General features: G+C 32.2%; 1 protein-coding gene across 4 annotated transcripts in view; it reads left to right on the top strand.

The window, feature by feature from the left end:
* Positions 1-13,864, top strand: part of myo15b (myosin XVB) — a 77,295-nt gene extending 63,431 nt beyond the window's left edge. For all 4 annotated transcript variants that reach the window (XM_073918663.1, XM_068218688.2, XM_073918665.1 and 1 more), the window contains 12 exons: positions 1,319-1,395; positions 1,486-1,562; positions 2,784-2,914; positions 4,769-4,863; positions 4,943-5,020; positions 5,104-5,200; positions 7,188-7,336; positions 8,589-8,713; positions 8,818-8,951; positions 11,129-11,262; positions 11,340-11,477; positions 13,131-13,864. In XM_073918663.1, coding sequence (XP_073774764.1) covers positions 1,319-1,395; positions 1,486-1,562; positions 2,784-2,914; positions 4,769-4,863; positions 4,943-5,020; positions 5,104-5,200; positions 7,188-7,336; positions 8,589-8,713; positions 8,818-8,951; positions 11,129-11,262; positions 11,340-11,477; positions 13,131-13,226 — 1,331 coding nt within the window. In that variant the 3' untranslated portion in view covers positions 13,227-13,864. The remainder of the gene's footprint in view (positions 1-1,318; positions 1,396-1,485; positions 1,563-2,783; positions 2,915-4,768; positions 4,864-4,942; positions 5,021-5,103; positions 5,201-7,187; positions 7,337-8,588; positions 8,714-8,817; positions 8,952-11,128; positions 11,263-11,339; positions 11,478-13,130) is intronic.
* Positions 13,865-15,798: the final 1,934 nt, after the last annotated feature.

Raw genomic sequence — 15,798 nt, 5'->3', positions numbered from 1 at the left:
TAACAAACGAAATTAATTATTTATAGGCTAATAGATGTTTGTGCGTAAAGGCTTCCCTATCCCACGAGAGCAAAAGCGAAAGTGAACTTACTTTACGTTATGTAAATAGCAAATGCGATCATGACGCGACGCAATTGGCTCTTAAAGGTAAGGGGAGATGAGACTCTGATTGGTTTATTCTCAAAACACACCTATAACTCATTAAGAAAATAAACTCAACCCTTTTAGACCATGCGCCATGGCGCAAAACGGATTTTCCCGTCCTTAAATTAGCAGGTATGGATTCTGACACGCCCTGAAAGCGTTTGCACTTTGCGTTTTGCGCATGGACCTTCAAAATAGAGCCCTAAGAGGTGTGAGTGATGTCTTTATGTTGGTACTTAAAATAAACATGACTCTAAAACCTCCAGAAGGTATCACAGAGACGTCCCTGTGATTCCCTGAATCACTAATCCAAATCATTTGTTCAAAAAGGCTTGTTTGTTTATTTGCCTGTTTGTTTATTTTTAGAATTGTCTATGAATAGAATCTTAAGATATTTGGTTTATTTGATTAATTCAAAAGCAGATTCAGTCAGAAAATAATTAATTGTGCAATTGTGAATTTTTGAGCTGCTTAGTAAGCTTTTAACAAACAAAATTAAATATGTAGGCTAATAGATGTCATCAGTGGATGCATATAACACTGTTTCCTTATACATGACAGTAAAGGAAAAAGTAAAGAGTAAAAGTAAAGAGGCCGAATGGAGGATGCTTAATTTCTATCCTTGCGCTGCAGTTGGTCTGTTTAACTGTTTTCTTGCTAGTGAAGCGTTCAGTTTTTCTACCTACAAAGTCCGCCTTGTAAATGGCAAATGCGCCATGGTGTGGCACAACTGACTCCTAAAGGGAATGGGAGATTCTCATTCATGTTATGCTCAAAACACTCCCATAACTCATGAAGAGAATAAGCACAACCCTGTTAGACTATGCACCAGGCCGCAGAGCAAATTTTTACGTACTTAAAATAGCAAAAGTGGATTTGGACTCACCCTTAATGCTTTTGCGTCATGCGCTTTAGACTTTGTGCCTAGATCATTAAATAGAGCCTTTTAAGTAACTTTTTTTAAGTGAGTCAAAATTTTAACATTAATTTTAAAAGTAACTAAAATAAAAAAAAAATTTACATTAATAGATACTGTAAATGGATGAAGGCTTGGAAAGCAGTAATTTATATATATATATATATATTTAGTTTTCAGTATAACCGAGCTAATGACAGACTGACAGAATTAAGCATTCCAGAATGCAATTATCTGACACAAGAATTCTTTCCTCAGTTGTAATGCAGTTTATGTTGGATCAGCCTATGAAGAAAAACCAGACAGAAGGGGACTGTGTTAACTTCATTTTGCAGGTGAGCTTACTTTAAAAAAAATCTATAGCAATATGAGAACTATTGTGAATTTTTTACGTATGTAACACTAAAACTTGTGTTTTGATTTAGCTGGGAAAAGAGAAGGAGTTCCTTAGGGATGAGCTTTACTGTCAGGTCATCAAGCAGACCACCAAACACCGGATCAAGTGAGTGATTTTTGTGCAGTAGACATTTGTGTGCAGAAGTTTGGTAACACTTTATTTTGATGGGCCAATTGAGTATTAGTAGTATTAGTGAGTATTAGTGCTTGATACTGCTCCTTCAACAGACATTTAACTGATTATAAGAAACTTTGCAAGTACTACTTATAATCTAATGAGAATTAGTTGGCATGTAGATGCAATGTAACTTTAATTCAACAAATGGACCATCAAAATAAAGTGTGAGTTTTTTGACTTTTAAAGATGTATTGAATTCATCGAACATTTACAGTATTTAGTTCCAAAAGACTTCTATTTCAAATCAATTCTGTTTTTGAACTTGAACTGTTCGTAACGGAATCCTGAATAATGTATTATAATGATGATGTCATCATAATAGTCATGGCAAAAAGTAATACTATTTTAAAAACGTTTTTTTAATTGGATTAAAACCATTCTTATATTGCACAGGTATATCTGTGGGAAAAGCCAAAATGATTTATGAATGAAAATGATGGATATGCCAAAATTCATTAGAAAATTAAGTTAACATCATGTTCAATAAAGACATTATCTACCTTTATTTCTGTAAATATTTGAAAACGTAATTTTTCATAACTAAAATGCATTGCTAAAAATCTAATTTGGACACCTTCTAAGGCAGTTTTCTGAATATTTACTTATATTTGAATCCTCAGATTCCAAAAATACAAATAGTTGTATCTTAGGCAAAAATCCTCCTCTGATGACAAACCATGCATCAAAGGGAATTCAACCTTTTGATTAATTATACCTGGCAATTGCCCTAAACAGACACTTATGAATTTTTGCTTTGCTTTTACTTTGTGTTCCTCATGTAGAAACCCACGCCAACTTGGGGAGAACATGCAAACTTCACAAAGAAATGCCATCTGTCACTGTTTTGGCTCGAACCAGCTACCTTCATGCTGTGAGGCAACAGTGCTAACCACTGAGCCACCAATACAAATATATATAAATTTAAATATCTATGTAATAAAATATGTTTGTAAAGTTTTTTTCTCTGTGTGTGTGTGTGTGTGTGTGTGTATAACATACAGTATACATTATAAATATATATAATACACACATTTATTAAGTCAAAACCAACTTTTTTATTTTGGATGTGATTAATCTTTGACCAGCACTATTATTTATATCATATTTATTTTTTAATTAATTCTAGTTTTTCTCATTTTTGTTTTTTAGGGAGAACTGTACTCGTGGCTGGCGTTTGTTTAATCTGGTGACTGGATTCTTCCCTTGTTCCAACACTCTTCTTCCATATTGCACTCGCCATCTGGACACCATCATTCAAGATGCCAACCACCCATATCAAGGTAATTACTAATTACTCACTTTATATTTATATCTATAGTGCAAACTTGCTTCAATGACGCAACCACTAGTCTATATCATGCAGTGCTCAGCATAAACGAGTTAAACCCCTCACATATATCTCTTTTAAAGGAATATTTTATACAGGATGCTTTATTTTAATATGTTTGTGCATATGCATTATATTAATCAGTACCAAAGCCAAAACTGGAACTAATCTAACAAAAATAAATAAATAATAAGATCACAGTGCAAAATTGAGTAGACTAAAATTAATTAGTTGGAGGGAAGTATTTAATAAAATGTTAATTAACAGTAAAAATCAAGAGAAACATAAAAATTATTACATTTTGTTGAAATGTTGTAGTTCATAATGTGTTAACAGTAACAGTTTTTGAATTTAATTATATTATCTTTCTATTTCTAAAGACGTTGCACTCCAAAAATATATATTTTTGCTGCTTGTTCAAACTACTCATTTAAAATGAGCTGAAACAACACAAGTCTTGAGTTTTTTAGGGACATCTTAATTGTTTTACATACAATCCACTTTGAATTGTAAACACTATTACATTAACTTAATCGATTTGCGTTGAGGCGAGGTGAAGGGATTGTGTAGAGACCAGCTTTTTTACAGTTTAGATGACCAAACTTTTATTTTAATAAATATAACGGTTTAATAAAACTGTCTGTTTTGTTTAAGAGGGCGGGACGGTGGCTCAGTGGTTAGCACTGTCGCAACATAGGCTCATTCTGAAAACATAGCCCTATATACATTTCTGGAGATCGCCAATTACTGTATGTAGCCAGAAGTATGTACGGCTGCATTTTGTCTTTAAAACGAACCCTATGGGGTGGTATGACACCATTCCTTTTTGCACAAGCGGCTGATCACTTACCTCCGTGTGGACAGCTTTCCCGCTGTTACCAGTTTGTCTAGTGGCTCGCATTGTGCGTCGGCGGACTTAAGACGCAGAGGAGTTGACCACAATGACGGGGTTTAAGTCCCGTAAAGAACGGTTCCAGAAAGCAGGTAAGACAAAAGCAAAAGGAAAAAAAAAAATATACAAGTAAATAACAGGGTGAGAATATGGTAAAAAATGTGGTAAAAATCAGGCGAGAGCTTTTCTTTTTCTGGATTGCTTTTCAAAACACTGTAAGTTGGGTTTAAGGAAGTGGGTGGGCGCTGGTCAATCTGTGCTTTTGAAAACACTATCAGTTGAGTTTAGGGAAGGAGGAGGGTGGGTCAGTCGATTGGTCAGTCAGTAAGTTGACAGAGGCCTTTGGTGGATTTCTAGAGAGAAATCTGAGATCTCAAAAAGCGTGCACAGCGGCCTTTGGTGGATTCACGAAAACAAAAACTGCAAAAAAGCAAAATTATGAAGCTGCAGATCCAGAGATCCAACTGCACACTCGAACGGCTCAGACCTGCACTTCCAGACCTATGGTTTTTGTAAATAGATATTGTTCAGTTACTTATATATTTTCAGTCATTTATTGTTTTTTTTTATCATTAAGGATTGATCACACTGAGTGAAGGGCAGAGTCGTGCCAGTGGATAAAGGCACATGTGTTGCCAACCCAACAGCAGGTGGCACTGTATGAGAAAGTGTAGGACATAGGACATATTTATTCCTAGGGCATATTTGGCGCTCTCCAGAAATGTATGTATCGTTACGCTTTCAGAATGAGCCCGTGTTGCACTGTCACCTCAAAGCAAGAAGGTTGCTGCTGTGCCAAACCCTGTGTATATGATTCATTTGTCTTTCTGTTTTCCTGTATAACCTGATCACACAGTGCTTTGAATAGCCGTGTTTGTGTTTTATGATTTGTGTGAATATATTATTTGTCTATAGAATTGGCAAATATATGTGCAAAGAATCTCCAACGGTCACTCATTTTCGGAGGACGCCGACACATCCCTTCACATTCTGAGATGGAGGCCATTTTGGTAAGAGAAGACAAATGAAAAAGAAACGATTTTAAGCAGAGGAGGTCGTGTAAATTGTGAAATGATTTTTTGTATGCAGGCTGGAAGAAACTCTCGTCGGCTACCCATCATGCTTCCTGGTGGAACCGAGTTTGCCTGCAAGATTCGCAGCTTTAGTGTAAGCGAGGGACAGTTGTTCTGTCTTTTAATTTTAAAAGATGATGTGTTGTTTACATGTAGTGATTTAATGCCTGTTTTTAGGTTGCATTTGAGGTGGTACAAGACTTTTGCACTGAGATGGGCATCATGAATCCTGCTGAAATGAAGGAGTTTTCTATCCATGCTGCTAAAAAAGGGGGTAAGATTTCCTCTGATATGTTTAAGCACACTTAAACATATTTACATTAAAAATGGAGCAGTACACTTTAATTGAGGTCACAATTCACAGTATTATCAAACCATCAACTAACACTAGCTAATTAATAGTAAGTAAGGAAGAAGTTTGATTTAGGTTTTAGGCAGGATTTAGGATTATTGATGCAGAATTATATAATACTTTGTAACTACTAATGAACAGGTAATACCTTAATAATAGGCAGGTAATAAACCAGTAGTTAATAGCATGAATTATGACAATCTAAAACAATAATAATGTATAGTTTTGGTTTTAAAATCATGCTTTGCTTGGTTTTTGGTTCAACAAAAGTGAAAACTAAACATAAAACTGCTTATTTTTATTTCATTTTCATTAAACATTGGTTTACTGAATAAATCGCGACATCACTTTAAATAGTTTTAATAAAATGTTTTTAATGAATAAAGAAATCTGTTTCAGACAATGCTATAAACTTCTGTGTATAGGAGCCATATACAATAATAATATTAAAAAGAATTATAATTAGTCACTATTTACTATGGATCCCAATCTATATATACAGTTGAAGTCAGAATTATTAGCCCCCCTGAATTATTAACCCCCTGATTATTTTTTCCACCCCAATTTCTGTTTAACAGAGAAAAGATTTTTTTCAACACATTTCTAAACAGAATAGTTTTAATAATTCCTTTCTAATAACTGATTTCTTTTATCTTTGCCATGATGACAGAAAATAATATTTAACTAGATATTTTTAAGACACTTCTATGCAGCTTAAAGTGACATTTAAAGGCTTAATTAGGTTAATTAGGTTAACTAGGCAGGTTAGGGTAATTAGGCAAGTTATTGTATAAAAATGGTTTGTTCTATAGACTATAGAAAAAAATATATAGCTTAAGGGGGCTTATAATTTTGACCCTAAAATGGTTATTAGATGAAAAAAATATTATTAAACATACTGTGACATTTTCCTTGCTCTTTTAAACATCATTTGGGAAATATTTGAAAAAAATTCAAAGGGAGGCTAATAATTCAACTTTATGTAGCACCTAATTACATTGGTGAGCTTCTCCACTGGCATACTTCATCAAGGCCTTTTCGGTCGGCACAACAATTTCTTTTAGGTGTTCTCAAGTCTCGATTAAAACAAGGAGACAGGGCTTTTTAAATTGCTTCCCCCTAGTCTATGGAATGGTTTGCCTTTTTTTATTAGGTCATGCTCTTCCCTCGGTGCTTTAAATCTGATTTAAAAAATCATCTTCTGTCTCTTGCATTTAATTGTAATTAATTTGATTTTGTTTACATATACAAGTATAGATTTTGTGTGTTGGTTGAATTTGTAAAGCAATTTGGTCAACATTTGTTCTTTTTCAATGTGCTATATAAATAAAGCAAACAAACTATATGAGTTTCTGTTGAACACTAAAGAAGATCATTTGAAGAATTAGAAAATGGTTATCATTGACCTTCATTGTATGAAAAATTAACTAAGAATACTATGGAAGTCAGTGGTTTCCAACGTTTTTCAAAACGATTTATTGTGTTCAACAGAAAAAAGCAAATCAAACAGGTGAAGTGACAAGTGAACTATCCCTGTTAAGTTTCAATTTAAAAATAGAGCCAAACTACACCAATTGATTGATATTTATTAATTGATCTGGATATAATACATTCATTGGACTAGAGACACATATTATAATATCTAGTACTTATATGCTAACCTTTAGTCTTGCATTAACTAAAACAGCAAAGACCAAAATATTAATCTTGGGATTTTAAAATAAATATATTTTTTTTCAGCATGTATTTAAACCTTGAAGTTTTAGATTAACTTCACATGCTGTGGTACAGAACCGAAATGGCAAGACCCATATGTTACAAATGCTGTATATGTACTGTTACTCCCATGACTCATATTTAAATCAGTCTATGATTTCCTTCTGTTCTTAACATGAATCTGTATCTGTAGGTGATGTGACACGTCCAATTCACTCGGATGAGTATCTGTTTGACTTCCTGCTGGATGACGGCTCGATCGCCCTCTCCTTTAAACGACTGATCTGGAAACAGCCACTCCAGTTCAGCAATGATCTTTACCTGGAGTTCCACTACCAGCTGGTAAAACTGACGCTTTTGAATTCATTCAAAGGTCAAATATTATACACACTACAGTAAGAGACAACTTGAAATTTGTCATCGTATCTGAATTAATTAGATGTGGTTTTTCAGAAAATAGAATTTTGCCAAACAACATTTTTCATTTTTCATGAGTTGTTTATTCCACTATATAATGATTTTTCAACCTTAAAGAACTGTTGTATAATAATGTCTGAAGAAGAGACGGACGGTGGACTTGAAATGTTACATGCTGTGACGGCCTTTTAAAGTATATAAATTGAATATTTTTGGAGCTTTGGTGTTTCACCTTTTCATGTATATTTTTTTGTTTTACTTTTTTGTTTTGCTAAGCACCCATTTGAGATTGATATGCATACTTTTGTGTTTTTTTTTATGAAAATGAATATTATTATGTCTAAAAACATGGCAGCTTCTTTGATATTTTGATACATTTTTATTTTAAATTTAAAAAACAATGTTACCAGTAGTGAAGCAAAGTTATAATCCAGTGAACCTTTTCTCAGCATCAAAGTGTGCAAAATTGACACCTAAAACATGTTACAAGCTATTTATATTCTAAATACATGTAATTTTTTTCTTTCTATTCTTCAAATATACTTGAGGGGTAAAAAAAAGAAATCTGCAATACAATCACAAATGACATGTTAATATGTGTAATGTAAATATACAGTCAAGCCTGAAATTATTCATACTACTGGGAAATCCTAACTTAACGCTCCTTTTGTTTAACCAGCAGTTTTTATTTTATTCTTATTTTTTTTATTTTTTTGACTGTCTGGAACTGACACAGCATTCTCCCAAATAAAAATAAGACCATGTACAAGAGGCATCATTGTAAAAAAAAAAAAAAAAATATATATATATATATATATATATATATATATATATATATATATATATATATATATATATATATATATATATATATATATATATATAAATTTAAATTTAACTAATTGATTTCTGTTTAACAAAGAGATTTTTTCAACCTATTTCCAAACATAATAACTCATTTCTTATTACTGATTTCTTTTATCTTTGCCATGATGACAGTAAATAATATTTGACACTTCTTAAAGTGACATTTAAAGGCTTAACTTGGTTGATTAGGTTAACTGGGCAGGATAGGAACTATAGCACTATAGAAAACATTATAAAGTGGCTAATAATATTGACCTTAAAATGTTTAAATGTGTAACATTTCACAATATTACTGTTTTCCGTTTTTCAGCTTGTGGCCAGTTATCTGGAAGGGAAAATGTTTCTGTCCATGAACAGTTCTACAGTTTACCAGCAGGTGGCAGAACTGACCGCTCTTCAACACCTTGCGCTTGGACTAAATAATCTGCCCTCAAAGTAATTTCATACATCTCACACAGACGGATTTCTAAAATATCAAATGAAACCTGCATCCATTAATTGTTTCCCCATCTGACACTCTTATTTCTAAACCCGGCCAGTGCTGAGATAAAGCAGTATCATCCCCGGATGGATGGACTCAACTCTACTGATGAAAGACTCCTTGCTACGATACGAGCGCAGTTTTCAACCTTAGGCCCCATCAGCCCTCTTGATGCCAAAGCTCGGTTTATCAGTGAGTGAACAAATCTGTCCAAACATGCTCCCAGGTTATTGTTACACAATTATAATGAATGATTTTACATCCAAAACAAACTCTTAAAACAGATGTGGGGTAAGTTACTTAAAAAAACTCATTAATTACTGATGAAAATTAAAGGAATAGTTCACCAAAAAATAAAAAATGTTCATAATTTACTCACCCTCCACTTCTTCAAAACCTGTTTGAGTTTATTTCCTCTGTTGAACACAAAACAATATATACTTAAGAATGCCGGAAAAAGTAGCCTTTGACTTCCATAGTGGTACATTTGTATTTAATTTACTTCACTCAATACATACATTTCAGTGCATAGTAAACCAAATTTAAGATTGTAATTATTCAAATTTGAGTCACTTTTGGTCTTATTTTTATAATATTTTAAGCTTTTTAAAGAGTTTACTCCAAAATGTTATTTTTCAATGTTTACTCCTCCTGAAGTGTTTCCAAATGGTTTATTTACAATTTTATCTCTTCTGTTGAACACAAAACATGATTTTTTAATGAGAGCTGAAACCATTCATATCCATAGAAGGAAAACAAATACCATGGAAGTCAATGGTTACATGTTTTCAGCATTTTTCAAACTATCTTCTTTTCTTCTTTTCATGATGGTTTAAACAAAGTAAAGGGTGAGTAAATGATGACAGAATTTTAATTTTTGTGAATTAATCTTCAAAAAAGAGAAAAGCTGAACATTTTATTTATAAAAACATGAAAGCATTCCAAGCAATGACACCATATTTCATACGTCAATATATTGTGCAATCATCTTGATAAATGTATTAGTAGTGAAAAATAGAACTATTGTCCAAAATATATTTGTATAACACAAAAATACAATTATTCAGCTTCTCTTACTCAATTTATACAGAATTGTCGAATTTATGTACAGTATTTAAAGCAAGTACACCATTTTCATAGTTCTTTATGTTGTTTTGCAAAACAACATTGCATTGTTGCATGTGATCATAATGATTTTTGCATAGTTTTGGAAGAACATTCTTTAGCCTGCAAGACAGCTTTATCAATGATTGGATGTAGAACTATTTAGTATGTGTTTTATGTGACTTCCCCCAAAAAAACTAGAAACATCACATAATATGTATATTTAAAAAAAATAATCCAACCTTATATATACATTTTGTTCACACATTATTGTAGCACAGTTTGTGCCGAATGCATTTTACAGGTTAGCCAATAGTGTTATACTTGTGTATTGTTTAAATTGACCACCCTTTCATTATGTTGTTGGCTGTTTTTGGTCCATAGACTTCCATTATAATTCCATTTTGACAGCATATAATTATGCATTCCTGATTTGTGGTTTTCCCTGTTGGGAAGAAGTAAAAGTTGCATTTTTACTGTTGATCATCAGTTGGCACCATTAAACCTTTAAATAGGCTTGGACAGAAAGTTTTTTTTTTTTTTATTCTATGGAGTATAAAAGCCAATTATATTGTGCTTACATAAATACAGCTTCTATGTTTACAATGTTCTGAAAGCTGAGCTGCTTATTTTGATTTTTTCAGATGTATAAAGGTAAGTGCGCAAAGGTCTCTCTCTCCCACACACACACACACACACACACACACTCACTCACACACACACTATACTTCATAAAACTCCATTTAAAAACCAAAAACTGATGATAAAAAGTCAAATGTTACCACTTCCCAACAGGGAAAATCACCAGCAATCAAGAATGCATGATGATATGGTGTCATGGCCTTGCAATCAAAAAAAGTCATTATAATTGTGGTCAATTGTGCCAAAACCAGCCACCAACATAACAAAATGGTAGTCAATATTCATAGTGTGTTGTGTAGTTTTTGCTAAAATTTCAAAGCATGTTCCTAAAATATGTGTCAAAATAAGATTTGTCACCAAAAAGCTTTCCATTTGCTGAAACACAAAGAAAGTCGTGGCCAAATTAAGACTTAAAATCACCCAAGAGTGGACGAAAACACCCCCAACAGCACACAAGGGTTAAGAAATAAGCACAAATGTCTGGACATGTCAAAACATTCAAAGGGTCCTGAAATCACCTCAGACCCCGGAGAATTAAATGACCTAAAAATAAACAGTAATTACTTCTCGATATGTGAATTGATATAAGTATAATTATACCCAACACTGCTCCTATCTTCCAGAGAGTATCAGTTCGCTGCCTCTCTTTGGTTTTGACATCTTCACGGCTCAGAAAGTCAGTCATCGCAGCTGTCCTTCGCCTTCCCTGGTCGCAGTCAATCATGAAGTCATAACCGTCCTCGATCCTAAAACACTGGTACGCCACACTTCATCTCACAGTCCAACATGTTTCCTGTGATGTTCTGATAATGTAAACTATCACAATCTTTGCAGAATGCGTGTTTGACGATGTCCATGGAGGATGTGTTGTCCTTGCGCTCAATCCGTCCCAAAAAAGACAAGCTGCCATCAGTTGAGATCAGCTTTGGTGGCCAGACTCAACACAAGACTCTCAGCTTCAATCTCAAGCAGGTATGTTTGTCAAAGTCCAAGTCATAGAGAGTTTGAATCTCCCATAAGATGCATTTGAAAATATGACATGTTGCAGGTCTGCAGAGAGAATTGTTTATAAATCTGTTTCAATTTCAAAGCAATTCAGTATTCAGATACAATTCAGATACATTTCTGTCTTAATAAAAGCTCTATTTTATGCTCAAATGTTAAAGATTTTTCAATCATAAATATTAGATTTGTAATTGTATTTTTTTTTATATTAACAGTTGTTAATAATTTTAATAAAGCTAATAAAATATAGTGCTTTTCATTTGTTTGAATTTTTCAAAATATTTTTTTCTGTAATATATTAAAATATATTATAAAAATAAATAATTATTATTATAAATTAATTAAAAATTTAAAAATAAAAAATAAGAGTGAGGGAAGGATGGATGGAACGTGAGATTGACAGGCGGATCAGTGCAGCGGCAGCAGTAATGTGATCAATGTAGCGGTCCGTTGTGGTAAAGAAGGAGCTGAGCTGAAAGGCAAAGCTTTCTATTTACCGGTCAATCTACAATCCAACTCTCACCTATGGTCATGAGCTTTGGGTCATGACAGAGAGGACAAGGTCTTGGACACAAGCGGCCGAAATAAGTTTCCTTCACAGGGTGGCAGGGCGCACTCTTATGGATAGGGTGAGGAGCTCGAAGTACAGCCGCTGCTCCTCCACATTAAAAAAAGTCAGCTGAGGTGGCTCGGGCATATGTTTCGGATGCCTTCTGGACGCCTACCTCTGGAGGTGTTCCAGGCATGTCCCACCGGGAGGAGGTCTCGGGGAAGTGTCTGGGAAGAGGAAAGTCTGGGGTTCTCTCTTAAGACTAGCGCCAGAAAAAGCGGACGAAATTTAGATAAGATATATATATATATATATATATAAACATTTCTAAATAAATAAATAAATAAATAAAAATTAATTTATAATTAATTTATTTTAAATTTTTCTTTTTTTAATTAATACATTTTAATAAAAATATACTAAAACACATAAATCTTTCTAATTATGTAAATAAATAATGTTATATTTATAATGATTTATTATTAGTATATCATACAATTTTTACTGCCTAATTATTATTGTGAATAATAATAGTAATAAAATATATCACATATTATAGCTATAATAATTATTGTTGTCATTATTGTACTTTTTAAGCTACAATTTTTTTTCCAAATTTATCACAAATAAATAAATAATTATATAATTATAACAATTTATTATTATTATTATTCACAATAAAATGTACATTATTATAAAATATTTGCAGTTCAATAGTGATATAATGAAACATTTTTGTTAATTATATTTTATTATTATTATTAGTATTATTATTATTATTATTATTATTATTATTATTCATTTTAGAACAATTGCAGTTAGATGTATTTGTTCTACAATTTATTCTGCCTTTTTTAATGAAATATCATACTTTCTCTTTTTCTCACATTTTTTCTGCCTCAAAAGTCACAGGCCATTGGCACGTGTTGCACAAAATCTAAATAAAGCCCTTGTCATAATAATATAATAATAATGTACATGTTGTCATTTTTAAAAGATTGGGCCTAGTATTATTTTGGTTCATTCAGGTTTTTATTCCTCCATTTATTTAACACTTTTCTCCCATGCAGGCAAAAGAGCTGTGTCACACCATCGCTGTGATCATGGAAGAGGTGGTGAAACCGTCCTACAGCACCATCCCCAGTCGAGCTGGGACCCCACACTAAACAACCAGTATACACAAACTTTACACAACATCCCACAACTCACCCTGAAGATCAAATATATCTCCTGCCATGAAACATTACAGACATTATTTGTAATAAACATGTATTAACGTTTACAGAATAGCAAGACTAATACTTGTGAAATGTTGAATTCATTAGAGCCAGTGTCTAGAGAGAAGTAAACAGCTTGTATAATTTACTTTCAAAATGTTTTTAACAATTTGGATTGATTTGATAAGAATTATTTAATGAAATGCTTTATTTTTAAACATGATGTGTTTAATTTAGTATGTGTTTATACCACCAAATGGGGGATAATTTGTGGTTTATATTTATTGTAAGGATGGCCTATTTTGTATATGTGCACTAATCACAGTTAATTATTTGTGTCTAAATGAAGATAATTGATTAGTGAGTACAGATGTTAGACTATTTAAATATTAAAGTATAAAAGCCTTCTAAAGTGTTTTTCATTGTTTTTCAATAAACAATGTCTGCTTTATCTTCTCGGTACTCTTTCAGAAAACTAAGAAAGCATTTTGATTTGAATCTGTGTGCAAATATACATTTAAAGAGCAATATTTTTAATTTATTTTTTACTATGTATCAAAAATAAAAAGAACTGACAGATAAACTGACTTTCCAGGAACATTTTTTTCTTAAATAGGAGGAATTTTTCATGTTAAGTTTTAAAAAGGAAAACAATAAGCACATGTAGCGTTTTGTTTTTTTTCCGATTCCTTTTAATAATATTTAAAAAATACATATTTTTTCAACAGTTTGCACTTTTTAAAATTTTTTTTAAAGATTTTAACCAAATTGCACTGTTAACTTAATCATTTTTACAAATTTAAGTAGATTGAACATAACGCAATTAAGTTGGCACTAAAAGACTTAAGAATTGTGTTGTTTCTTTTTTTTTTTACTTTTTATTTGATATTTTTCAATATAATGTTTACAGAACAACCCCTTCCCCAACAGTTTTACCCCTTACACACGAGGAGATACATAAAATAAATAAAAAAAATAATAATGATGAAATTACAATAATAAAAAAATTAAGAAAATCAATAAAAAAAAATAATAATAAAAATAAAAATAAAAGGTATTACCATTATAATTACTTCACAGGAGATACATTTGTACATCAAGTTACATTGTGTTGCATTGTAGTTACATCCAATTACAGTGATGATAGGGTGAGGTTAAGCAACCTCTAAATATACATATCTAAATATGTCATAATACTTTTCCACCTCTTCAGAAAAATATCAGTCTTCATTTGTAGACATGCAGTCATTTTTTCCATTATATAGACCTGTTTAAGTCTCTGAATCCACTGAGCCTTTGGATAACTTTCTTCCATCCAATGTACTGTTATCATTTTTTTGCAACCAGCAATAATATCCTTAGGACAAATCTTGTTTCCTTATTAAACATTTCTTTGGGCAGTGCTCACAGTAAGCACATAACTGGATTGAGGCGTATCTCTATATCTAATATCTTATCTAATTCTTTTTTAACATTTTTCCAAAATTCTTGAATCGTAGGACAGTCCCAAAAAATGTGGGTGATCTCCAGTTTTTCCACATTTTCTCCAACACAAAGCTACAGATAGTCCTTTTACATGTATTACAGTACCGTACAGTACCGTATTACAGTATTAAAGTACCTCATTTTTACTTTCTAATCAAATCATTTCCACAATTGACTATTAATTCCTTTATGACATTCTTCACATAACTCAGTACAGACCTCATCCTCGATTATGGTATTTAGCTCTAGTTCCCATCTTCCTTTAGCATGATCAGTACTTTGTACAGTATTATTTACTAATCTTTTATATAAATGGGAGACGTGTTTTTAGCTGGAATGTTTTTTTCTGCAATATTTATGAAGTATTCCTCTATTTTATTTGGTTCTTGCATGATTTTAGCTTTTTCTTTATGGTTTGTAATGTAATGTCTTATTTGGAAAAACCTATAGATATCTTTCAGTGAAATATTAAATTGTTCTTGGAGTTGTGAGAAATAATTTCTTTTCCAACGAATTACTGATTTATTGTTATTATAAGACCTTTATCTACCCATATTTGAAATCCACCATCCCACATAGATGGGAGAAACCCAATATTTTCTACTATAGGCATGGCCCTGGATATAGATTCTGGACCTCTGAACATTTTTTTTATTTTATTCCAAAATTTTAAAGCATGTTTTATCCATTAGTTATCTATTTTAATGTTTGGAGCCTGTTTTACATTTATGAAGGTAGAATGGACAGTGATGTCTCTTTTATTGTGCTTTGTTCTATTTTAACCCATCCTGATTCTTTATAATTTTTAACCCAAGCTACTATTGCGGTTAATTGAGCTGCCCAGTAGTAATATTTTAGATTTGGTAAGCCTAAACCTCCTTAAGAATTGTGTTGTTTCAAGTCGTTTAATGAGTAGTTTGAACAAGTAGCAAAAGTCCTTTTTTGATTCCATTTCAGTAAAAAAAAAAGTGAAAAAATGTAGGTTGTGAATTAGAGAGTGTTTGCTTAAGAATACATTTTGCGTGTCTAAGTGTTA

The sequence above is a fragment of the Danio rerio genome, chromosome 12, assembly GCF_049306965.1.
Source record: "Danio rerio strain Tuebingen ecotype United States chromosome 12, GRCz12tu, whole genome shotgun sequence".
NCBI lineage: Eukaryota > Metazoa > Chordata > Actinopteri > Cypriniformes > Danionidae > Danio > Danio rerio.
The sequence above is the reverse complement of the archived record's forward strand: the minus strand, read 5'-3'. Positions and strand labels throughout refer to the sequence as shown.